Source organism: Salmo salar, chromosome 10, assembly GCF_965601325.2.
Source record: "Salmo salar chromosome 10, fSalSal1, whole genome shotgun sequence".
Classification (NCBI taxonomy): Eukaryota; Metazoa; Chordata; class Actinopteri; order Salmoniformes; family Salmonidae; genus Salmo; species Salmo salar.
In genome coordinates this window covers 79,324,354-79,351,957 of record NC_138300.1, presented here as the reverse complement: position 1 = coordinate 79,351,957, position 27,604 = coordinate 79,324,354, and the positions used below count along the sequence as shown (strand labels likewise).

Here is a 27,604-nt window from a genome sequence, read left to right as displayed (position 1 = left end):
TGTATAATCCAGTAACTATGTAGTATTAAGTAATGGCATCAGAGTGTGTTCTTAGCTTACAAACACTAAGTACCTTGTAAATAATACAGTTTCCATAGAGGAGTCTAATAATGGAACACCCAATACTGTCCATGGTAGGGATTGAAATAAAATACATTAAAATACAACAATTGATAATGACAAACTACAGGGGCCTCCCGAGTGGCACAGCGGTCTAAGGCATGACTCAACCTTCGCCTCCCGAGCCCATTGGGGAGTTGCAGCGATGAGACAAGATTGAAATTGGGAAGAAAAATAACAAAATAAATAAATAAACTAAAACTACACTATACCATTCAAGATACGGAATGTTGTAAAATAATTTGTATTTTACTTTCTATTCATAGTATTCATAAATGTATGAAAGACAGCATTAGAAGAAAGGATAATTATTGAAATGATGCATCTTCAAATATAAGGAACTGGAACACAGAAGTACTTCAAACTGGAAATTAGGTAGTAATCAACATAGTAGGGTTAAAAACACAGTAAACAGAGGACATAGAAGGCACAGTATGTGGGTATGTGATGGTGTATTATGATGGAAGTTGGGGTGTGCGTTTCTGTGTTTGGAAAAGTGTGGAGTTAAGTGAATGAAAAAGAAAAATGATTTCAAATGTCATAGATATGTGATATACATTTTTAAATGAATTATAAATATGATTTATTTATTTATTGTCCTATCATGATGGAACGGTCCCCAACCGTATACCCTAGACACCCACCTGAGTGACCCACACCCTAATGATAAGTCTTTATCTGTTTTATAGGCCTACTGCAAGTAGCCCAAACACAGACAAGACAGAAAGATAAACGCGGTCAGAGACCCACTAAAGCAGCACTGCCCGCTCAAGAGTCTGAGCCTGCCTGGCAGGGTTGGTCCAACAAAGCCAAAGCCCCCAGATGGGTGATACAAGGAGTTTCTCGAAGCTGCTAATGAGAACCTTGTACCTAGCCGGTGGGAATTTCCGTGGGGTGCCCCCACTCAGGTAGTGGCAGTGCTGGCAACACTAGCTGCAGTGACCCATGGGAATAGGGCTCACACTCGGGACAGTGCCTGGTGGCACAAAATAATCAAAAGGTCTGACTGCACAGAGATGCTTGGGAAAATGTTCACAATGGGGGACCAGAGTGTGTATGTTTCAGTGTGGGGGTGGGTTGTAACGGGAGCTCCATCAGCTAGGACTTGACATTGGTTTATAAAATCTCCCCATTCTTGCTCAATTTTGCATGCCTTTTCAAACAGCTAAAACTGTATATGCATTCGCACATCAAGTCTTCTCTTGAGTTGGGCTTGGGGAATTCAAGGCACACTTAACCAGCATGGCTACCACAGCATTCTGCAGTGATACGCCATCCCATCTGGTTTGCGCTTAGTAGGAATATCATTTGTTTTTCAACAGGACAATGACCCAACACACCTCCAGGCTGTGTAAGGGCTATTTGACCAATAAGGAGAGTGATGGAGTGCTGCATCAGATGACCTGGCCTCCACAATCACCCAACCTCAACCCAATTGAGATGGTTTTGGATGAGTTGGACCGCAGAGTGAAGGAAAAGCAGCCAACAAGTGCTCAGCATGTGTGGGAACTCCTTCAAGACTGTTGGAAAGCATTCCAGGTGAAGCTGGTTGAAAGAATGCCAAGAATGTGCAAAGCTGTCATAAAGGCAAAGGGTGGCTACTTTGAAAAATATAAAATATATTTTGATTTGTTAAACACTTTTTTGGTTACTACATGAGTCCATATGTGTTAAATCATGAATATCCTGGATATATTGGAACTTGGATATATGGATGATTAAATATCCTGACCTAGTGAGATATACATGGCGGAGGTTCAATCAATCTAATCGTCTTGACTACTTTCTTCTGTCATTCTCTCTGGCACCAAAAGTTTAAAAAACTGTTGATGGGGACAGAAAGTGGTCAGACCATCAAATAATTGGCATATACATTACTCTTACAGAATTTCCACGTTGGCAAGGATATTAGAAATTTAATCAAAGCCTATTGGATGACAACTTGTTTTTAACCAGGACAGAAAAATTCACAACTGACTTTTTCCCTGACATAATATAGGTACAGCAGATCTCCTTATTGTATGGGACATGTGCCTTTATAGGCCATGCAATTCAATAATCATCTTCAGCAATTCAGGTCAAAATAATTAATATTAACAAAGGAAATAGAGGGACTAAGTACAGATAGATAAAAATAAAAACCATACCACAGAGGCACAGAATACGTTAAAGGAAAAACAAACTTAGTCAAGAAAGATCAAGCGTTAGATCGTGTCTGGACACAGCCCTTAGCCGTGGTATATTGGCCATATATCACAAACCCCAGAGGTGCCTTATTGCTATCATAAACTGGTTAACAATGTAATTAGAGCACTAAGAATAAACGTTTTGTCATACCCGTCGTATACAGTCTGATATACCATGGCTGTCAACCAATCAGCATTCAGGGCTTGAACCAGCCAGTTAATATAAAAATAAAGTGAACTGGATGGAACATGGGGAAAAAGGCAGCATTTTTTTTTTTTTATCTTTAACATAGAAACTTCTTAGAAATGACAGTCACCAAATTATATTTTGAAAGAGGAAGCAAAGTACTTTCAGCGTTTGTTTTTGTTTCAGTGTAACGATGTGCGCTGAGAGTCAGGAAGCAAGTTCAGGGAGTGAGCGTTTTCATAAATAAACGGAACATAATACAAAACAAGAAACTCAAACAGCAAACAGATATGAAACTGAAACAGAAGCAATGATGCTTGGGGAAATAACCAAAGGGAGTACCATTTTTTTTTCACCTTTATTTAACCAGGTAGGCTAGTTGAGAACAGGTTCTCATTTGCAACTGCGACCTGGCCAAGATAAAGCATAGCAATTCGACAACATACAACAACACAGAGTTACACATGGAGTAAAACAAATATACAGTCAATAATACAGTAGAACTAAAGAAAACAAAAAGTCTATATACAGTGAGTGCAAATGAGGTAAGTTAAGGCAATAAAAAGACAATGGTGGCGAAGTAATTACAATATAGCAATTAAACACTTTAATGGTAGATATGCAGAAGATGAATGTGCAAGTAGAGATACTGGGGTGCAAAGGAGCAAGATAAATAAATAAATACAGTATGGGGATGAGGTAGGTAGATAGATGGGCTGTTTACACATGGGCTATGTACGGGTGCAGTGATCTGTGAGCTGCTCTGACAGCTGGTGCTTTAAGCTAGTGAGGGAGATATGAGTCTCCAGCTTCAGAGATTTTTGCAGTTCGTTCCAGTCATTGGCAGCAGAGAACTGGAAGGAAAGACGACCAAAGGAGGAATTGGCTTTGGGGGTGACCAGTGAGATATACCTGCTGGAGCACGTGCTACGAGTGGGTGCTGCTATGATGACCAGTGAGCTGAGATAAGGTGGGGCTTTACCTAGACTTGTAGATAACCTAGCAGGGTCTTGGAGATGACCTGGAACCAGTGGGTTTGGCGACGAGTATGAGCGAGGGCCAACCAACGAGAGCGTACAGGTTGCAATGGTGGGTAGTGTATGGGGCTTTGGTGACAAAACAGATGGCACTGTGATAACAAACTGGATGCAGTCTGAGTAGAGTGTTGGAGGTTATTTTATAGATGATATCACCAAAGTCAAGGATCAGTAGGATGGTCAGTTTTACAAGGGTATGTTTGGCAGCATGAGTGAAGGATGCTTTGTTGCGCTATAGGAAGCCGATTCTAGATTTAATTTTGGATTGGAGATGCTTAATGTGAGTCTGGAAGGAGAGCTTACAGTCTAACCAGACACCCAGGTATTTGTAGTTGTCCACGTATACTAAGTCAGAGCCGTCCAGAGTAGTGATGCTGGACGGGCAAGCAGGTGCGGGCAGCGATCGAATAGCATGCATTTATTTTTACTTGCATTTAAGAGCAGTTGGAGGCCACGGAAGGAGAGTTGTATGGCATTGAAGCTCGTCTGGAGGTTAGTTAACACAGTGTCCAAAGAGGGGCCAGAAGTATACAGAATGGTGTCGTCTGCGTAGAGGTGGATCAGATAATCACCAGCAGCAAGAGCAACATCATTGATGTATACAGAGAAGAGAGTCGGCCCGAGAATTGAACCCTGTGGCACACCCATAGAGACTGCCAGAGGTCCGGACAACAGGCCCTCCGGTTTGACACACTGAACTCTATCAGAGAAGTAGTTGGTAAACCAGGCAAGGCAATCATTTGAGAAATCAAGGCTGTCGAGTCTGCCAATAAGAATGTGGTGATTGACAGAGTCAAAAGCCTTGGCCAGGTTGATAAATACGGCTGCACAGTAATGTCTCTTATGGATGGCGGTTATGATGTCGTTTAGGACCTTGAGCGTGGCTGAGGTGCACCCATGACCAGCTCTGAAACCAGATTGCATAGCGGAGAAGGTACGGTGGGATTCGAAATGGTCGGTAATCTGTTTGTTAACTTGGCTTTCGAAGACCTTAGAAAGACAGGGTAGGATAGATATAGGTCTGTAGCAGTTTGGGTCTAGAGTGTCACCCCCTTTGAAGAGGGGGATGACCGCGGCAGCTTTCCAATCTTTGGGAATCTCAGTCGATACGAAAGAAAGGTTGAACAGGCTAGAAATAGGGGTTGCAACAATTTCGGCAGATCATTTTAGAAAGAGAGGGTCCAGATTGTCTAACCCGGCTGAATTGTATGGCTCCAGATTTTGCAGCTCTTTCAGAACATCAGCTATCTGGATTTGGGTGAAGGAGAAATGGTGGGGGCATTGGCGGGTTGCTGTGGAGGGTGCCGGGCAGTTGACCGGGGTAGCGGTAGCCAGGTGGAAAGCATGGCCAGCCGTAGAGTAATGCTTATTGAAATTCTCATTTGTTGTGGATTTATCGATGGTAAAAGTGTTTCCTAGCCTCAGAGCAGTGGGCAGCTGGGAGGAGGTGCTCTTATTCTCCAAGGACTTTACAGTGTCCCAGAACTTTGAGTTAGTACTACAGGATGCAAATTTCTAACTGCCTGTGTATATTTGTTCCTAACTTCCCTGAAAAGTTGCATATCACGGGGGTTATTCGATGCTAATGCAGAACGCCACAGGATGTTTTTGTGCTGGTCAAGTGCAGACAGGTCTGGAGTGAACCAAGGACTATACCTATTCCTAGTTCTACATTTTTTGAGTGGGGCATGCTTATTTAAGATGGTGAGGAAGACACTTTAAAGAATAGCCAGGCATCATCTACTGACGGGATGAGGTCAACGTCATTCCAGGATACCCCGGCCAGGTCGATTAGAAAGGCCTACTCGCAGAAGTGTTTTAGGGAGCGTTTGACAGTGATGAGGGGTGATTGTTTGGTCGCAGACCCATTACAGATGCAGGCAATGAGGCAGTGATCGCTGAGATCTTGATTGAAAACAGCAGAGGTGTATTTGGAGGGCGAGTTAGTTAGGATGACATCTATGAGGGTGCCCGTGTTTACAGATTTGGGGTTGTACCTGGTAGTTTCATTGATAATTTGTGTGAGATTGAGGGCATCAAGCTTAGATTGTTCGATGGCCAGGGAATTAAGCATGTCCCAGTTTAGGTCACCTAGTAGCACGAGCTCAGAAGATAGATGGGGGCAATCAATTCACATATGGTATCGAGGGCACAGCTGGGGGCAGAGGGAGGTCTATAGCAAGCGGCAACAGTGAGAGACTTGTTTCTGGAAAGGTGAATTTTTAGAAGTAGAAGCTCGAATTGTTTGGGTACAGACTTGGATAGTAATACAGAACTCTGCAGGCTATCTTTGCAGTAGATTGCAACACCGCCCCCTTTGGCAGTTCTATCTTGGCAGAAAATGTTATATTTAGCGATGGAGATTTCAGGGTTTTTGGTGGTTTTCCTAAGCCAGGATTCAGACACAGCTAAGACATCCGGGTTGGCAGAGTGTGCTAAAGCAGTGAGTAAAACAAACTTAGGGAGTAGGCTTCTAATGTTAACATGCATGAAACCAAGGTTTTTACGGTTACAGAAGTCAACAAATGAGAGCACCTGGGGAGAGAGAGTGGAGCTAGGCACTGCAGGACCTGCATTATCCTCCACATCACCAGAGGAGAAGTAGGATTAGGGTACGGCTAAAGGCTATACGAACTGGCCGTCTAGCACTTTCGGAACAGAGAGTAAAAGGAGCAGGTTTCTGGGCACGATAGCATAGATTCAAGGCATAGTGTACAGACAAAGGTAAGGTAGGATGTGAGTACATTGGAGATAAACCTAGGCATTGAGTAATGATGAGAGAGATATAGTCTCTAGAGATGTTTAAACCAGGTGATGTCATCGCATATTTAGGAGGTGGAACAACATGGTTGGTTAAGGCATATTGAGCAGGGCTAGAGGCTCTACAGTGAAATAAGACAGTAATCACTAATCAGGACAGTAATGAACGATATTAGAGAGAGGCATGCGTAGCCAAGTGAACATATGGGTCCATTGAGTGGTTGGGCTGACTGGGGACATGGAGATTCAGACAGTTAGCAGGCCGATGCTAACAAGCTAACATTTAGTAGGCCGGGGCTAAACAAGCTAGCAGTTAGCAGACTGGGGCTGGCAAGCTAGCAGACCGGGTTAGCAAGCAAGCAGTTGGCAGACCGGGGCTAGCAGTTCGCAGATCGGGCATGCAAGCTAGCAGTTAGCAGACCGGGGCAAGCAAGCTAGCAGTTAACAGACCGATGCTAGCAAGTTAGCCTTTGGGGGACATTGCAATGGGGGTAAGTCTGTTTTTGCCTCTTCGTGCGGTGACTTCGATAGACCAGTCGTGGAACTAGTAGGGTTCCAAGTAGCTAGTAGGCCGCGGTTAGCAGAATGGGCCTTCAGCGGACATCGCACCTGAGGGGCCTGTTGGAATCCTCGGGCAGATTATGTCGGTATTCCAGTCGTAGAGGATCGGCGGGGTTCCGTGCCCCGTACCGGCAGTAGAAGGGGTCCGGATATTGTAACCTAGGAGTGGGCTTCGGTGGTAGCACAGGAGCCCTGGCCAGGCTAGCTTCAGGCTAATTGGTGCTTGCTCCGGGATGGAAACGCTAGCCAGGAGTAGTCACCCGGGATTGCGGTTAGCTAGTTGCGAAGATCCAGATGAAAATTTTAAGAGTTTGCAGTAGGAATCCGGGGATATGGGGAAATAATAATAATAATAATAGGTCCGTTATGCTCTGGTTTGAGTCACGTTGTTCGAACTGGCGAGAGCTTTCCCGAGCTAAAGGTTAGCTGATGACCGCTAGCAATGGTTTGCTGACTGATAGCTGGTAGGTAGTTAGCTGGCTAGCTTCAGTTGAGGGATTCCAGATTCGAAGTAAATAGAAATACTTTAGAAAACAAAAAACAGATCCACGCCACATTGGGTGAGGCGGGTTGCAGGAGAGTATTTAGAAGTTGAGGTTTAGGAAAATATTTTGAAAAGATATGCGAAGAAAAAGATGTAAAAAGATATATACAAGGGACACGACAGGACAAAGACGTCTGACTGTTACGCCATCTTGGATTATATATAGGGAAGGTAATCAAGGAGGTGATGGAGTCCAGGTAAGTCTGATGATGCGCAGGTGCGCGTAATGATGGTGACAGGCGTGCGCCATTAACCAAAGTTAATTGTAAGGATTTTTCAAATCAAATCAACGTTTGTCACGTGCGTCGAATACAACAGGTGTAGACCTTACAGTGAAATGCTTACTTACAGGCTCTAACCAACAGTGCAATTTCCCCAAAAAAGGTATTAGGTGAACAATAGGTAAGTAAAGAAATAAAAGTGACTATGCATATATGATAAACAGAGAGTAGCAGCACCATATTTTTATTTTAATAATGTAAAATTAACAGCTGTACAGAAAGACTCATGTGAAGTGCAAATTACAGATGATTAACTTCTTGATGCAATTGAAGCATTTATGTCTGGGAAAACTCCAGGGCTGGATGGCATACCAGTGGAGGTATACCAAACCTTTTTTGGTGTACTCAGAGGACCGTTATTAGCATGTTTTAACCACTCATATAAAATGGTAGATTATCAGATACTCAACAAGGTCTGATTTCATTATTACTGAAACAGGACCAAAGTGGTGAATATAAAGCTCCAGTCCATAAAAAAAATTGGAGGCCCCTTAAGCTTCAGTGTTGTGATGCAAAAATTCTAGCAAAATGCATAGCGCATAGAATTAAAGCGGTATTGTCAGATATTATTCATCCTAATCAGACAGGCTTTTTAAATGGACAAAACATTGTAGATAATATAAGTACTGGAATCAATATAACACTATGAAAAATCTTGGAAACCTACCTGACATTGAAAAGGTTTTTGATCAAGTATGACTGGAATTTATATATACAATGCATTCGGAAAGTATTGTTACATGGCAGCCTTATTTTAAAATTGATTTTAAAAAACATCCCTCATCAATCTATACCCAAGATGAGAGTAGAAAGTAAAGGAGCAAACGCATCAGTCAGTAATAGAAGATACTGTATGGAGAGTAAGGAGTGAGGAAGAGGAGGATGAAAGGGGTAGAAAAAGATGAATTGATCGGGGGGTGGGTTAAAAGAGTGATGGCCAGAAAAAGAGAGGAAAGGGGAAGGTGGAGGGTGAACGGAGAAGAACAGAGGAGGAAAGTGTATGTTGTTACAGAAATGAAGAGGTCAAGGCTAAGAAATAAATTCATGAATGGGTGCTTAAGGAAGAGGAATTGCAGTAATATCGAAGAAGTGGCTATGGAGGTACTGCATAACAACGATGAAGTGGAAACAAAGGAGGACAATAATGGAAATGTGGAGAGAGTTACATAATAATCATAGTGTGATGAGGAAGAATGAAAACGTTTTTAAAAAGTTGAAAAACTGAAATTAAATAGGTGAACAAGTGTATGACATGCAAATGGCTGAGGAGGTATTATGATGATGTTGAAAAGAGTCCTTACCATTGAAGTTTACTGCCCGAATGAAGGTCAGTAGTTCCTTGCCGTCAATGTTGTGCATGCGTGGGCACAGGCCTGTGTTCCCTGAGCAGAGCTCACGGTGCATGCGGTGTAGGGCGTGGGCCATGGCATAAACCGCGTCCATCACAAACTGTACCTTCCCCTCCTGTTCATAGGTTGAGTCACGACCCACCTTCTCCAGTCCTGGACAAGAGGAGAAAAACACCAACATAAATTCCACTGGTCAATAGACAGTCATGTTGTTGACTGTCAATTCCCAAGTATTCGCACTTGTACCTAGTAGGTGTAAATTGAAGAGTAAGGCAGTCAATACTTAAGACTCTCACGCACGTGATCTACTCAATATGAATATCCCTGACTTTTTCACACAGTCCTCGTGTAAATGATTACATCTCACAATGGAAAACAACATCTCACAATATATACAGTACATCTCACCATGGCCACAACACCAACCTCTGTAATTTGTTCTAATTAGAACAATCGTATAAATAACTTGTTTTGTACACAATAAGAAAATTAAATACATCTAAATATTGCTCCAGCATTGATCAAAGTTCAGAATGCTTATATTCTTGACCTGACTGAGTTCTAATAGCACCTGCCTCTTTGCCAATGAGTGGAATCATGAACAGTGATTTGTTATGTTCACTTGCTTCCTCCAGATTTGCCGCACAACTTTGCCTTTTAGCAGCACATTCACCACTTTCTCGAATGGCTAACTCCGCCCTCTAGCGGCACAGGCTGGTGGCCTGAGATGTGAAACGAACTAAACCAAACTCGTTTCTCACAAGAGAAAAAGGCAAAACTAGACACACTGCTGACAGTGTGGTTGCAAGATGCAGGACAAAAAGCAAGTTTAAAACTGTCCCCCGACACCTGCCGTGTATACAGACATTCCACAAACAAACAAAAAGCGACTTGGAAAATGAGTGCACAACTGGTAGTCGCTTATACAGTTGAAGTTGGAAGTTTACATACACCTTAGCCAAATACATTTAAACTCAGTTTCACAATTCCTGACATTTAATCATAGTAAAAATTCCCTGTTTTAGGTCAGTTAGGATCACCACTTTATTTTAAGAATGTGAAATGTCAGAATAATAGTAGAGAGAATGTTTATTTCAGCTTTTGTTTCTTTCATCACATTCACAGTGGGTCAGAGGTTTCCATACACTCAATTAGTATTTGGTAGCATTGCCTTTAAATTGCTGAACTTGGGTCAAATGTTTTGAGTAGCCTTCCACAAGCTTCCCACAATAAGTTGGGTGAATTTTGGCCCATTCCTCCTGACACAGCTGGTGTAACTGAGTCAGGTTTGTAGGCCTCCTTGCACGTACATGCTTTTTTAGTTCTGTCCACAAATGTTCTATAGGATTGAGGTCAGGGCTTTGTGATGGGCACTCCAATACCTTGACTTTGTTGTCCTTAAGCCAGTTTGCCACAACTTTGGAAATATGCTTGGGGTCATTGTCCATTTGGAAGACCCATTTGCGACCAAGCTTTAACTTCCTGACTGATGTCATGAGATGTTGCATCAAAATATCCACAACATAGATGGCACAAAATTCCATTTATTTTGTGAAGTGCACCAGTCCCTCCTGCAGCAAAGCACCCCCACAACATGATGCTGCCACCCCCGTACTTCATGGTTGGGATGGTGTTCTTCGGCTTGCAAAGCTCCCCCTTTTTCTCCAAACATAACGATGGTCATTATGACCAAACAGTTATATTTTTGTTTCATCAGACCAGAGGACATTTCTCCAAAAAGTACAATGTTTGTCCCCATGTGCAGTTGCAAACCGTAGTCTGGCTTTTTTATGGCGGTTTTGGATCAGTGGCTTCTTCCTTGCTGAGCAGCCTTTCAGGTTATGTCAATATAGGACTCGTTTTACTGTGGATATAGATACTTTTGTACCTGTTTCCTCCAGCATCTTCACAAGGTTCTTTGCTGTTGTTCTGGGATTGATTTGCAATTCTCGCACCAAAGTACGTTCATCTCTAGGGGACAGAACGTGTCTCCTTCCTGAGCGGTATGATGGCTGCGTGGTCCATTGGTGTTTATACTTGCATACTATTGTTTGTACAGATGAACGTGGTACCTTCAGGCATTTGGAAATTGCTCCCAAGGATGAACCAGACTTGTGGAGGTCTACAATTTCTTTTTTTATGCCTTTGCTGATTTCTTTTGATTTTCCCATGATGCCAAGCAGAGGCACTGAGTTTGAAGGTAGGCCTTGAAATAAATCCGCAGGTACACCTCCAATTGACTCAAATGATGTCAATTAGCCTATCAGAAGCTTCTAAAGCCATGACATCATTTTCTAGAATATTCCAAGCTGTTTAAAGGCACAGTCAACTTAGAATATGTAAACAACTGACCCACTGGAATTGTGATACAGTGAATTATAAGTGAAATAATCTTGCTGGTAACAATTGTTGGAAAAATGACTTGTGTCATGCACAAAGTAGATGTCCTAACCGACTTGCCAAAACTATAGTTTGTTAAGATTATTTTTTTGGCGTGGTTGAAAAACAAGTTTTAATGACTCCAACCTAACTACATGTAAACTTCCGACTTCAACTGAAGATAAATATCTTTGCTTTACAGAGAGTAGGATACTGGGATAGACAGTGATGTGGAGCTCAGTGGTGAGGCTGAGGCAGGCTGCAATGCATGCAGTAGAAAGCAGAGGAGACAGAGAGGTTAGTACAGTTTTTCCCAAACTTGGGGTAGAGGACCCATGTGGGTCCCCTGAGAAAATCTAAATCAAGTTGTCAATCAAGTTTTGAACTTCAAAAAATAATATGTTTCAATATGAACATCTCGACATGGCTTACAGTTCCTACAGAGTATTCACACCCCTTGAATTAGTCCACATTTTGTTGTTACAAAGTGGGATTTAAATTGATTTGTCTTTTTTTTGTCAACGATGTACACAAAATACTCTAATGTCAAAGTGGAAGAAAAATTCATATTTATTTTAACAATTAACAGAAAATAAAACACTAATACATCTTGATTAGGTAAGTATTCAACCCCCTGAGTCTGTAATGGTCGATGCTGGAGACAAGAAGCAAGTACAGGGAGTGAACATTTAATTAGCACGGACATAGGACAGGACAGCGTCTGGACATAAACACATTCTTTTTATTTAACTAGGCAAGTCCGTTAAGAACAAATTCTTATTTTCAATGACAGCCTAGGAACAGTGGGTTAACTGCCTTGTTCAGGGGCCGAACGACAGATTTGTACCTTGTCAGCACAGTGATTTGAACTTGCAACTTTTCGGTTACTTGCCCAACACTCTAACCACTAGGCTACCCTGCTGCCCCATTAATGCAGACACAGGGAACAAACCGGAGAGCAGACAGTTATAGACGGGCAATCAATAAAGGGAAGGAGTCCAGGTGAGTCCAATGAGCGCTGCTGCGCGTAATGATGGTGACAGGTGTGCGTAATGAAGGGCAGCCTGGTGCCCTTGAGTGCCAGAGAGGGAGAGCGGGAGCAGGCGTGACAGAGTCAATACATGTTAGAATCACATTTGGCAGTGATTACAGCTATGAGTCTTTCTGGGTAAGTCTCTAAAAGCTTTGCACACCTGGAGTGTAAAATATTTGGCAATTACGCTTATAAAAATTATCAAGCTCTGTTGAGTTGGTTGTGGATCATTACTAAACAGTGATTTTCAAGTCTTGCCATATTTTCAAGCCGATTCAAGTCAAAACTGTAACTAGGCTACTAAGGAACATTCAATGTCATGTTTTAGGTAATTGTCCTGCTGAAAGATGAATTTGTCTCCCAGTGTCGGTTGGAAAGCAGGTTGAACCAAGTTTTCCTCTAGGATTTTGCCTGTGCTTAGCAATATTCCATCCCCCCCCCCCAAAAAAAAACATACTGATGACAAGCATGCCCATAACATGATGCAGCCACCTCCATGTTTGAAAATATATAGAGTGGTACTCAGTTATTTGTTGTGTTGGATTTACCCCAAACATCACGTTTTTTTTTTGCTGTATTACTTTAGTGCCTTTTTGCAAACAGGATCTGTGTTTTTGGAATATGTTTATTCTGTACAGGCTTCCTTTTCACTTTGTAATTTATGTTAGTATTGTGAAGTACTTACAATGTTGTTGGGTAATTATCTCCTGTCACAGCCATTAAACTCTGTTTTAAAATCCCTATTAGCCTCATGGTAAAATCCCTGAGTGGTTTCCTTCCTCTCCGGCAACGGAGTTATCAAGGGCGCCTGTATCTTTGTAGTGGCTTGTAACGTAGATGCTGGGAGTCAAGAAGCAGGTGTTAAGTTTAATATAACAACGAACATGGCTCTACACACGTAGCATCCAGGCATGAACAAACAGAAACAATACTGCCTGGGGAAGGAACCTAAGGGAGTGCCAGATAAAGGGGAGGTAATGGAGAACAGGTGTGCGTGATGATGAAGCGCAGGTGTGCGTAATGATGAAAGCCAGGTGCACATAATGATGATTCCCAGGAACGGTGGTTAGGTAAACCGGTGAAGTCGAATGCTGGAGAGGAGGAGCGGGAGTAGATGTGACATGACTGAGTGTATTGATACACCATCCAAAGTGTAATTAATAACTGCACCACGCTCCAACGGATATTCAATGTCTGCTTTTTCCTCCCCCCATCTACCAATAGGTGCCCTTTGCGAACCATTGGAAAACCTCCCCGGTCTTTGAATCTGTGCTTGAAATTCACTGCTCGACTGAGGGACCTTGAAGATCATTTTATGTGTGAGGTACAGAGATTTGGTAGTCATTTTAAAATCATGTTAAACACCAATGCACACATACAAATCCAGAGTCCATACAAATTATTGTGAGTTTTTACTGCTGAACTTATTTAGGCTTGCCATGACAAAATAGTTAAATACTTCTTGACTCAAAACATTGCAGATTTTCATTTTTAATTTGCAAACATTTCTAAAAACATAATTCCACAACATTTCAATTTAATCCATATTAAATTCAGGCTGTAACAATAAAATGTGTGAATACTTTCTTAAGGCACCTTACATGAATCTACACAAAAAATGGCCTGGGACATTGACTTATGTTAAAAGTATAATTAATAACAATAATTACCACAGAGTGTTAAATCAACACTGATAGACACTGGAAAAGCGTTAAATTAACACACTACTTAGCGTAAAGCCTTATTCAAATATTACTGTATCTTCCCTATAGGCCTACATAAAAATGTAATCACAATGCAAACAAAATAGTTACAACAAATTCATACGTTTATGTTGTTCGTCTTATTCATTACCAACCTTTTTTACCACTACATCAATAATATTAATACAGAATCGTATGTAATATTCTAATAATTCATGTGATAATATGATAATCTATGTGCTCCATTGATGTCTGTTTGTGCGGAGCTTGATTAGAAATGCCTAGGAATACAAATGTGAATGCTATGTAATTTGAGAAAAGAGTTTGTTTATGCAATTCATCATTACAACTGACTGAACAGTTGCTGATGCTACGTGTCAGTGTGAATCATTTCTCATATTTCCCTCCTTTCAGAGGTATAACATTACAATTGTATAGTTAATAGGCTATAGCCAAGCTGATTTTTGCTTGTTTTTGCTGTTCTCCAAAAAGTATTTAAGTTTTTAAATATATAGAAATGCATACTTTCTTATTCATAACTGGTTTGGTGTGCTATAACTTATTTTTATAGGAATCAGTATGCGCATACTGTACTTGCACTGGCCAAGTTTGCTAATCATTAGTTTGCCTTGAGGATATTACACCTAAATAATTTGTACTAATCTACAAGTATGAGGAATTCAAAGCATTTGCAAATTACACTGGAAAATGAAAAAAGCCTGCATTATATAAGATGGGTTTCTCATCAAAAACCAATGAAAGATGATTTCTCATTACTCGAGGGGTTAACTTACTTGCGTCCTCTGATAATAGAGTGAGGTTATCTCACTATGGGATATACCCATTTCTGGGGGAGATCACTAAACGCTCAAATCACACAACGTCTGTCGTAGACAGACAGGAAGTGTGGCGACTGGTGGGGGACCCCACTCTATAAAAGTTGCCACCATCCCGCCCTCTGACTTGTTCTCAAGCATATCTTTCTTCCTTGTGCTCTTGCGAACAGGGAAATGCGATGATATACCTAACTCTATTATCAGAGAACCGGAGTTGCGCTATTAACCTTAAAACCTGTTGAGGACAGACTTTGCAAGCGGGACCCCTAGCCAAAAGCCAATGGGATAGCAGGTCACGAAATACAAAACATCAAAAATCTCAGAATTAAATTTTCTCAAACATATGACTATTTTACACCATTTTAAAGATACACTTCTCCTTAATGCAACCACATTGTCCGATTTCAAAAAGGCTTTACAGCGAAAGCAAAACATTAGATTATGTTAGCACAACACCTAAACAAGAAAAGCCACACAGCCATTTTCCTAGCAAGGAGAGGCGTCACAAAAACCAGAAATACAGCTAACATTAAGCACTAACCTTTGACGATCTTCATCAGATGACACTCATAGGACATCATGTTACACAATACATGTATGTTTTGTTCGATCAAGTTCATATTTATATCCAAAAACAGCATTTTACATTGGCGTGTGATGTTCAGAAAATGTTTGCCTCCCAAAACTTCCGGTGAATGTGCACATTAATTTACAGAAATACTCATCATAAACGCTGACAAAATATATAACAATTTTTTAAAGAATTATAGATATACTACTCCTTAATGCAACCGCTGTGTCAGATTTTAAAATAGCTTTTCGGTGAAAGCACATTGTTCAATATTCTGAGTACAGAACTCAGCCATCAATGCAAGCTATACAGCTACCCGCCAAGTCATGGCATCAATAAAACTCTAAATTAGTGTTATAAATCTTTCCTTACCTTTGCTGATCTTCAGCGGAATGCACTCGCAGAACTCCCACTTCCACAAGAAATGTTCATTTGTTTGATAAAGTCCATAATTTATGTCCAAATACCTCCGTTTTGTTGGCACGTCCAGAACACTATTCCAAAGGCACGATGCGGGAGCGCAAATCAATAGACAAAAAGCTCAAAAGTTCCATTACCGTTTGTAGAAACATGTCAAACGATGTTTACAATCAATCCTTAGGGTGCTTTTAACATAAATAATCGATAATATTCCAACCGGACAATAGCGTATTCATTATAGAAGAAAAAAAAAAATGCTAGCCTCAAAAATACATGACCTCAGACAGTCCACTGCTTGAACCGGCTGTTATTCCCTGAAAATTCACCATAGAAGCCTCAAACAACTTTCTAAAGACTGTTGACATCTAGTGGAAGCCATAGGAAGTGCACAATGACCCCACAGACACTGTAGTTTCAATAGGCAATGGTTTGAAAGACTACAAGTGTCAGATCTCCCACTTCCTGGTTGGATTTTTCTCAGGTTTTTGCCTGCCATATGAGTTCTGCTATACTCACAGACCTCATTCAAACAATTTTAGAAATTTCAGAGTGTTTTCTATCCAAATCTACTAATAATATGCAAATATTTGACTCTGGGCCCGAGTATTAGGCAGTTTACTCTAGGCACGCTTTTCATCCAAAAGTGAAAATACTGCCCCCTATACCTGAACAGATTTTAAGATCTCTTTCAAATATTTGTTTTGGTATCTCACTATGGGATATAGCCCACTCCCGTATCACCGATATGCTCTCTGAAGCCAGGAAGTCCTGACGGACTTTTCCCTCGAGCTGAGGACTGTATGCGCCAAGCAGATGCAGTGATGTCCATTTTGTAAAAACCTCAAATGTATGAGGGGTAGCCAACGTACCACATAACAAATCTCTTGCACAGAGATGCCTAAAAGGAACAATCTTTTTTTCATCAGTCCACTGTTGGTACAGTCCCAAATGTGTGAATGTGGGACCTTTGTCTGTGAAAACTGTAAGCTCTTTTTTTTACACAGCACTTTCCCAGTCTACAGAACCCCTCTAGAAATTGTTGGCTGTGTTACATGAAAGATAGAAAGGGGAACAGGACCTGGTTTGTTTGTGTGGCAGCTGAATGCTAGGGCAAATGATTTTGCATCATAGATGAACAAACATTTTTAGGTTATTGCACTCCAGTGAGTGTGACTCATTGCAGAAATAGGCACTAGCAAAGGGACTCAGATGTAGCTCAGACGTTCAGTTGTAATTTTGCCTCTCTTGCATGTTTCCCTTTCCTGCATGTTCCCTCTCCCTTGCATGTTTTCCCTTTTTTATCAAAGACATCCTGCGTGCCAGCCTCCTTTTATGTTTAATTACTGACTCTGATGTCATTGGGGATGTTAATGACTTGTAAATTGTAATAACTGTAAAAAAAAAGAAATGCTTTTGGAAATATTCCCGTTCCTGACTCTTTGTGTAATAGACCTTATGTCAAGCCTGCTCTCGCTCCTCCTCTCTTGAGCTCGAGGGCACCAGGCGACCCATCATTACGCACACCTGTCACCATCGTTACGCGCACCAGCGCTTCTTTGGACTCACCTGGACTCCATTTCTTTGTTGACTGTCCTTCCTATATCTGTCTGTTCCTCGATTTGATCCCTGTGTCACCATTGATGTCCTTATGTTTTCCCATGTCCAGACCCTGTCCTTGTTTGTTTCTTGTCTGTTATCCATTAACCTGTTGGGGCTAGGGGGCAGTATTTTCACGGCTGGATAAAAAAACGTACCCGATTTAATCTGGTTACTAATCCTACCCAGTAACTAGAATATGCATATACTTATTATATATGGATAGAAAACACCCTAAAGTTTCTAAAACTGTTTGAATGGTGTCTGTGAGTATAACAGAACTCAAATGGCAGGTCAAAACCTGAGAGATTCCTTTACAGGAAGTGGCCTGTCTGACCATTTCTTGAACTTCTTTTCCATCTCTATCTTTTACTAAGGATCTCTGCTCTAACGTGACACTTCCTACGTCGTCCATAGGCGCTCAGAGCCCGGGAAAAAACAGATTGTCGTCATCCCAGCCCCAGGCTGAAACACATTATCGCCTTTCTCAAGTGGCCAATCAAGGGACACTGGGCTTAGGCGCGTGACCCGACCGCCCCCGCCTTTGTGATTTTTTCCTCTGTTTGCCGAAAAGGAGATTCCCTGTCGGAATATTATCGCTTTTCTACGAGAAAAATGGCGTAAAAATTGATTTTAAACAGCGGTTGACATGCTTCGAAGTACGGTAATGGAATATTTCGATTTTTTTTGTCACGAATTGCGCCATGCGCGCGACCCTTCTTTACCATTTCGGATAGTGTCTGGAACGCACGAACAAAACGCCGCTATTCGGATATAACGATGGATTATTTTGGACCAAACCAACATTTGTTATTGAAGTAGCAGTCCTGGGAGTGCATTCTGACGAAGACAACAAAAGGTAATCAAACTTTTATAATAGTAAATATGATTATGGTGAGTGCTAAACTTGCCGGGTGTCTAAATAGCTAGCCCGTGATGCCTGGTCTATGTACTTAGAATATTGCAAAATGTGCTTTCACCAAAAAGCTATTTTAAAATCGGACATATCGAGTGCATAGAGGAGGTCTGTATCTATAATTCTTAAAATAATTGTTATGCTTTTTGTGAACGTTTATCGTGAGTAATTTAGTAAAATGTTAGCGAATTCCCCGGAAGTTTGCGGGGGGTATGCTAGTTCTGAACGTCACATGCTAATGTAAAAAGCTGGTTTTTGATATAAATATGAACTTGATTGAACAAAACATGCATGTATTGTATAACATAATGTCCTAGGGTTGTCATCTGATGAAGATCATCAAAGGTGAGTGCTGCATTTAGCTGTCTTCTGGGTTTTGGTGACATTATATGCTGGCTTTAAAAATGGGTGTCTGATTATTTCTGGCTTGGTACTCTGCTGACATAATCTAATGTTTTGCTTTCGTTGTAAAGCCTTTTTGAAATCGGACAGTGTGGTTAGATTAACGAGAGTCTTGTCTTTAAATGGCTGTAAAATAGTCATATGTTTGAGAAATTGAAGTAATAGGATTTTTAAGGTTTTGAAAATCGCGCCACAGGCTTAAAGTGGCTGTTACGTAGGTGGGACGAATTCGTCCCGCCTAGCCCAGAGAGGTTTTAATATACTATCCAGATGAAGTTTCTCATCACAGAACTTTCCATAGAATTTGACAAAAATACCATCGGTCCCTAAAACGTCAGTAACCCATTCACAGTAAAATATATTTCTCTTCTGATTTCAGATGATCAAACCTTACAAAATAAAGGAGACTCAATATGCTCCAAGTTGTTCTCTGTCGTCATTAGACATTTTTGTAAATGGCAGTTGTTTGGGAGAAAAGCATTGATTTTCATATAAGATACACATTTTCACAGGTGTTTTTCTTGGCTGATTACAATTTGATGTGGTGTATGCCATATCATTTAAAAGAGCTGTTTCTCAGCTTTTATGTATCATGTTTTCATGTAAGGTTTGACACCAGCTAGTTATTCTCATTTATGCACGCCGATGTCATGGTCCAGTAAAATAATTTAACCCTTTCCAAGCAGGAAAGGGTTAAATCGTTCAGTATTAGCAATAGTAAATAAGAGTCTGGTTGCAGCAGTTGTGAATCATGTGTAGCATGAATGTACGTGTGTATATGTTTGTGTGGTTGTTTGCGTGAGTGAGTGCATGTGTGCTAAGGTGCGGAGAGTCAGTGCAGTTGGTCAGTTCAGTTCAAGTGTTCAGCCTGAGCCTGTTGGTATCAGACATCTTGCTCTGATACCGTCTGCCCCTCAGACACCGTTTCAAATAGTAGTCCTGGATGGGTGGTAACACAACCCCAGTGATGTACTGGGCCGTCTTCACCATCGGCTGGATGGCCTTGCGGTCGTGGATGGAGCAATTCCCATACCAGGCCATGATGTACCTGTTCAGAACGCTCTTGATATTGCATTGTGGCATGAATTTCTTCAGCTGCCTTAGGAAGTAGAGGTGCTGTTATGCCCTCTGGACAATATCGGTGGTGTTGTTGGTCCATGTCAAGTCAACAGTGATGTGGACGCTGAGGAACTTAACTGCTGACTCTTTCTACTTCAGTCCTGTTGATGTGAATCGGGGTGTGTTCCCTCTGCTGATTGAAGTCAACAATCAACTTCTTTGTTTTACTGACCATGAGCGAGACGTTGTCCTGTCAACACAATGCCAGGTCACTTACCTCCTCCCTATAGGCTGGCTCGTCATTATCAGGCCTTCAACTGTGGTTATCAGGCCTTCAACCGTGGCATCGTCAGCAAATGTGATGATGGAGTTTGTGTCGTGAAAAGTGCAAAGCCACACAGTTGTGGGTGAACAGGGAGTACAGCAGAGGGCGAGTACACACCCCTGGGGGGCCCCAGAGTCAGCGTGGAGGAGGTGCTTTTGCCAATCCTCAAAGCCTGTGGTCTTACTGTCAGGACGTCCAGGATCCAGTTGCAGAGGGTAGTGTCCAGACCCAGGGCTCTGAGCTTGGAGGGAACAATAGTGTTGGATACTGAACTGTAGTCAATGACCAGCATTCTCACATAGGTGTTCCCCTTGTCCAGATGTGTTATGGCCATGTGAATAGTGATGAAATGGCATCTTCTGTGGATCTGTTGGAGCAGTAGGCAAATTAGTGGGTCCAGTGTGCCTGGCATGCTGGCCTTGATGTGGGCCAGCTTCTTGTATTACTTAATGACAGGGTGAGTGTGATGGGGCGATAATCATCTGGGTGACATCAAAAAGGGATCATAGCTTTCACCTGGTCAGTCTATGTCATGTAAAGCACAGGGGTTCCTAATGTTTTGTACACTCTGTATATATACACACCTTCAAATTTGTGGATTTGGCTATTTAAGCCACACCCGTTACTGACAAGTGTAAAAAATCAAGCACGGAGCAATTCAATCTCCATAGACAAACATTGGCAGTAGAATGGCCTTACTGAAGAGTTCAGTGACTTTCAACATGGCACCGGCATTTTATTCATTTTATTTAACTAGGCAAGTCAGTTAAGAACAAATTCTTATTTTACAATGACGGCCTAATCATGTCATCCTTCCAACAATTAAGTTAATCAAATTTCTGCCCTGCTAGAGCTGCCCCAGTCAACTGTAAGCACTGTTATTATGAAGTGGAAACATCTAAGAACAACAACGGCTCAGCCACGAAGTGGTAGGCCACACAAGCTCTGAGCATGGGACTGCCGAGTGTCGAAGCGCGTAGAGCGTAAAATCCGTCTGTCCTCGGTTGCAACACTCACTACCGAGTTCCAAACTGCCTCTGGAAGCAACGTCAGCACAATAACTGGTCGTCAGGAGCTTCATGAAATGGGTTTCCATGGTCAAGCAGCTGCACACAAGTCTAACATCAACATGCACAATGCCAAGCGTCGGCTGCAGAGGTGTAAAGCTCACCCCCATTGGGCTCTGGAGCACTGGAAAAACGCATTCTCTGTAGCAATGAATCATGCTTCACCATCTGGCAGTCCGACAGACGAATCTGGGTTTGGCGGATGCCAGGTGATTGCTACATGCCCAAATGCATAATGCCAACTGCAACGTTTGGTGGAGGAGCAATAATGGTCTGGGGCTGTTTTTCATGGTTCGGGCTAGGCCCCTTAGTTCCAGTGAAGGAAAATCTTAATGCTACAGTATACAATGACCTTCTAGACTATTCTTTTTGAGGAAGGCCCTTTCCTGTTTCAGCATGACCTGTGCACAAAGCGAGGTCCATATGGAAATGGTTTGCCGAGTTCAATGTGGAAGAACTTAACTGGCCTGTACAGAGCCCTGACCTCAACCACATCGAAAACCTTTGGGATGAATTGGAACGCAGACTGTGAACCAGGACTAATCGCCCAACATCAGTCCCCGACCACACTAATGCTCTTATGGCTGAATGGAAGCAAGTCCCTGCAGCAATGTTCTAACATCTAGTGGAAAGCCTTCCCAAAAGAGTGGAGGCTGTTATATCACCAAAGGGGGATCAACTCCATATTAATGCCCATGATTTTGGAATGTTATCTTCGACGAGTGCAAGTTGACACAATAACTGTTAGCAAAGGTGTTAGCTAGAGAAGACGTGCTGGATGTGGCAGGGATTTGTAGTTTTGCATGATGTCTACTTCGATGCTAATTATCATTTTTGAATCTGTGAGTAAATAGAGCTAAATATATTGATTAAAGTCACCTTGTCCAAGAGAGATTTAAATGGTTATAAAAATGTCACGCCAATGTAAGGCTACACAAAACATAGCCCTTATTTTAAGTGTTTCTAAAATCCCCTATGGGAAAAATGATTGGTGGAAAACCGATTGGAACCATTTCCCTGTTTGAACGCTAGGTTTTATGAGTATTATGACACCTCCACGTTGAGGCTCTATACACTTGACAGACAACTTAATCACGGGTCCTGGTATTTCAATTAAACATCACTTACCAGGGCAAATGTATTACCTCTGTACAGGACAGACTAGTTTCTGTTTTCCATTTTCTGTCATGCCCTGGGGTTCAATTAGATTAGAAAATTATATAAATGAAAAACTATTTACAGAGAGTCTTGTGTGATGAGAAGTAAAAAAAAAAATTCTGAGCATAGAAGGCTCTGACAAGCCTGAATATATTTACATTAATAGCTTATTGTTATACTCCCCATTCCTATTTACTAACGTCAAAAATGTGTCAGATTCTATCAACGTAGCAATAATAATGACATGCTTCTAGGTCTAGCATTGTTTTGCAAGATTTCAATTTTTTATAGAATACATAGAAATACTAAGCAGACAAAATTGAATGGATTGAGTAGGTACTGACATTACAGGTTAAATATGTCTCCTTCAATCCGTCTAGTCTTCAGTAGTATGCTTCAATAGTATGCATTGAACTCAACTCAAAAGTAAACTACATGACCAAAAGTATGTCGACACCTGCTCATTGAACATCTAATTCCAAAATCATGGGCATTAATATTGAGTTGGTCCCCTCTTTGCTGCTATAAAAGCCACCACTCTTCTGGGAAGGATTTCCACTAGATGTTGGAACATTGCTGGGAGACTTGCTTCTATTCTGCCATGAGCATTAGTGAGGTTGGGCACTGATGTTGGGCAATTAGGCCTGACTTGCATTCGGCGTTCCAATTCATCCCAAAGGTTTTTGTTGGGGTTGAGGTCAGGACTCTGTGCAAACCAGTACATTTCTTTCACACCGATCTCGACAAACCATTTCTGTATGGACCTCGCTTTGTGCATTGTCATGCTGAAACAGGAAAGGGCCTTCCCCAAACTGTTGCCACAAAGTTGGAAGCACAGAATCATCTAGAACAGCGGTCGCCAACTGTTCGATCGCGATCTTCAAGGCATTCCTAGTCGATCACCAAATATTTCTGTAGAAAAGCCAACGAATGTTAAAGGCTTGCGCTCCTTTTTTAAAATCGTATTGAGCTGTTGCCGGTAGGTGCACTTGATTCATAAGTCCTGCGCAGCGGGTAAGCAAAGTGTTCCCATAAGACAAACTCCGCATACGCTGCGGACCGGCAAAGCTGTGACTGAATTGAGGGCTCCTACTGCGCTGCCCAATCGGATAGCTCAAATCACCTACATGACCCTGGCCACAGCCAAGTTTAATAGGCTACTAGCCTATGTAAGATTTAGCAACTTTTAAAACCATGACCACAGAGAGACTGTCAATGAATACAGCAAAGAGCTGCCGTTTTTATGAGTGAGTTCATGTTTAAGTTTATATTCAGCACTGTCACTGTTTTTATTCAACACTATAACAAAACACACTTCTCCGTACTTCCACTCGGGCTGCAGCTGCAATGAATGAGTAGCCAAGTATCTATAGCCCTGCATTGTATTATTATTAGCAGCTCATCGTGTTGATTTTAATATTAAGGAATATATAACTTTCCCTGTCATAGGAACAACATGAATTTGTGCATGAGGCAGATGCGGTGCGACTCGAGTTTCACCATCAGGTGGAAGAAGTATCCCCTCTCTCTGGTCAGTCTCACCGGAGGAAAGGAAGGAGTGAGCAGGAACCGTGAGAGGCGGTTGGGGAAAAAAAAATGTTCAACGGTCATCCAACTCGGAATTCCAAGTCGGAAACTTGGGCATCTTTCTAGAGCTCCAACCTTTCATCCTGAAGATCACTGATCTCGTGATTTGACCTCATTAACCATCAGATGCAGGTACCATCAGTCCAGTAAAATAAAAAAGCTAATTCATGCTCCACAGTGCCTCACAAGTGCTAAACCAACTGATCTATTTTGTTATCAAAGCTCGAGTTTTGAAATATAAATGGTCTGATTAACAATATTGGCAGGCCAATCATATAGCCAATATGCTGTGATAATGTATTAGGCCTACTGCCCAAACCTCATTCCTACAAAACCGTTTGTGTGAGGTTAATGTAAAAAAAATCTGAGCAGTAGATCTCAGCTTGCTTTTTGACTGAGAAAGTGATCTTGGCTCAGAAAAGGTTGGTGACCACTGGTCTAGAACTTCATTGTACGCTGTAGCGTTAAGATTTCCCTTCACTGGAACTAAGGGGCCTAGCCCGAACAATGAAAAACAGCCCCAGACCATTATTCCTCCTCTACCAAACTGTACAGTTGGCACTAGGCATTGGGCAGGTAGCGTTCTCCTGGCATCCACCAAAACCAGATTAATCAGTCGGACTACCAGATGGTGAAGTGTGATTCATCACTCCAGAGAACGCGTTTTTACTGTTCCAGAGTCCAATGGTGGCAAGCTTTACACTTCTCCAGCCAACGCTTGGCATTGCGCATGGTGATGTTAGGCTTGTGTGCAGCTGCTCGACAATGGAAACCCATTTCATGAAGCTCCCGACGAACAGTTCTTGTGCTGGCGTTGCTTCCAGGCAGATTGGAACTCGGTAGTGAGTGTTGCAACCAAGAACAGATTATTTTTACGTCCTACGCGCTTCACCACTTGGCGGTCCTATTCTCAGAGCTTTTGTGTCCTCAAGTGCCGATTTTAGCATGTAAATCTTGGTGGGGCAAACACATAAAAATGAGGGATGCATGCCAGCAAAGCCATTACACAACACAACACAACACTAAACAATACATTAATTGCACTATAAAAGTGACAATTGGTACCCACAAACTGTTAAGGCCTACACAAAGCTGTCCCAATAGAAGAGCTTTCTTTTCAGCACCATGGAGTGAATCCTTGTTACCGCTAAACATGGCTTTCAGCAGAGCCTTGTCTAGCAGCGAAACAGCTTAATTTACTGCCTTTAAGAAACTGCTGATATGGCTGATTTGCTTTAACAAATGTGGTTTCAACAACAATTGAGATGTACAAACTATGGCATAAGGGAACAACAAGAGGATAAGGGACAATCCAAAATGTTGATTAAGACATTCATCAGCGAGCTAGGACAGACAGCAACAGAATTCAGAACATGGGCCATTCTTACAGTATTCTCTCTGTACACAAAGTCAGAGCTGTAGGATAAATAGAGGGGGCATTTAAGCAGACAATGAACGCTCTTACAATATTCAATGATTACATTTCTCTAAAACAGGCTATAGGCTACATATGCACCACCAAGTCAGAACAGTAGGCTGAATTATGAGGGGGAAATTGACCAAATTATTAAGGTGAGGCACATGGGCTACTAACAGTTTACTTAATTAGCTACAGTATAAATATCTCCCTGGCATATTACATAATTTATGCAGCAGCATACAATACATTTTTGGAGTCACCTTGTTCTGCTGTGCTCACTTGAACAGGAAGGTGGCGCGGCAGTCCGTCTTGTGGGTAAATTTTGTCATCAAACTTTGTCATCAAAGTCTGGCATTCTCTGGATTTATGGTACTTTCAAGACAACTGGGAACTCTGAAAAAAAACAAGGTTGAATCAGGTCGGAAAGTGATCTTCAGGTCAGAGCTCTAGAAAGAGGCCCGAGTTCCCGACTTGGAATTCCGAGTTGGATTACGTATTTTCCCAGTTGGAGCTCGTTTTTTATGTTCCCACTGAAGTCTGAGATATCCCTGTTCCGAGTTTCCAGTTGTTTTGAACATGGCAGAGGTTATGCTGGATTGACAGCATCGCTAATGTATTCAACCTTTTCCGGCCCATGGTGTTGCATGTGAATGTTTATCCTTTTAAGCTTGGAAAAGAGACCCTTAAACCCAGACTAGGACCACACACCCACTCCACTGAATAGCAGGCTAGTGATTGCTTTGCAAAGCTTGCAGTTAGCCACTGATTCCTTCCAAACCACTCATTGTTAAATTAGCGATTTCCAACTTGTTGTGTAATGTTTATTTCCAATGGCTAATGAGCACCGATATGTTTTATGTACAATTTCTCATCATCATTGAAAATAATTTGCCAGTTTATTGACTTCATTCATGATGATGACCGCCTGTCTAGCTTGCTAGCTAAGATTTTGAAAGTATGAAATTGACGTTATCAGTCCAATCAAAGCTTCGGTAGATAGTGCATTCTGAAAGTATTCAGACCTCTTGACCTTTTCCACATTGTTATGTTAGACTTATTCTAAAATGGAATACATTTGTTTTTGTCTTCATCAATCTACAAACAAAACCCCATAATGACAAAGCAAAAACTGTTTTCTAGAGATTTTTGCAAATGTATTAACAATAAAAAACTGAAATATAACATTTACATAAGTATTCAGACCCTTTGTCAGTAGTTTGTTAAAGCACCTTTGACAGCGATTACAGCCTTTAAGTCTTCTTGGGTATGACGCTACAAGCTTGGCACACCTGTATTTGGGGAATTTCTCCCATTCTTCTCTGCAGATCCTCTCAAGCTCTGTCAGGTTGGATGGGGGTGGGGGGGGGGGGGCGTCGCTACACAGATATTTGCAGGTCTCTTCAGACATGTTAGATCAGCTTCAAGTCTGGGCTTTGGATGGGCCACTCAAGGACATTCAGAGACACTCGTACGTTGTCTTGGCTGTGTGCTTTGGGCCGTTGTCCCGTTGAAAGGTGAACCTTCGCACCAGTCTGAGGTCCATAGTGTTCTGAAACAGGTTTTCATCAAAGATCTCTCTGTACTTTGCTCTGTTTATCATTCCCTCGATCCTGATTAGTCTCCCAGTCCCTGCCGCTGAAAAACATCCCCACAGCATGATGCTGCCACCTACATGCTTCACCGTAGGGATGGTGCCAGCTTTCCTCCAGACATGACACTTGGCATTCATCAGTCTTGGTTATATCAGACCAGAGAATCTTGTTTCTCATGGTCTGAGAGTCTAGGTGCCTTTTTGCAAACTCCAAGCGAGCTGTCATGTGCCTTTTACTAAGGATTGGCTTCCGTCTGGCCACTCTACCATAAAGGCCTGATTGTTGGAGAGCTACAGAGATGGTTATCCTTCTGGAAGTTTCTCCCATCTCCAAAAAGGAACTATGGAGCTCTGTCAGAGTGACCATCGGGTTCTTGTTCACCTCCCTGACCAAGTCACTTCCTTCCATGATTGCTCAAGAATGATCAATGGAAACAGGATGCACCTGAGCTCAATTTCAAGTCTCATAGCAAAGGGTCTGAATACTTGTGTAAATAAGGTATTCTGTTTTTGTTT

At 41.8% G+C, this 27,604-nt stretch overlaps 1 protein-coding gene across 1 annotated transcript in view; it reads right to left on the bottom strand.

The window, feature by feature from the left end:
* The window catches only part of LOC106561032 (metabotropic glutamate receptor 8), a 264,607-nt gene that overhangs the window by 34,604 nt on the left and 202,399 nt on the right, over positions 1 to 27,604 (bottom strand). The window contains exon 7 of the mRNA XM_014124591.1: positions 8,978 to 9,178. Within this exon, the coding sequence (XP_013980066.1) occupies positions 8,978 to 9,178 (201 nt within the window). The remainder of the gene's footprint in view (positions 1 to 8,977; positions 9,179 to 27,604) is intronic.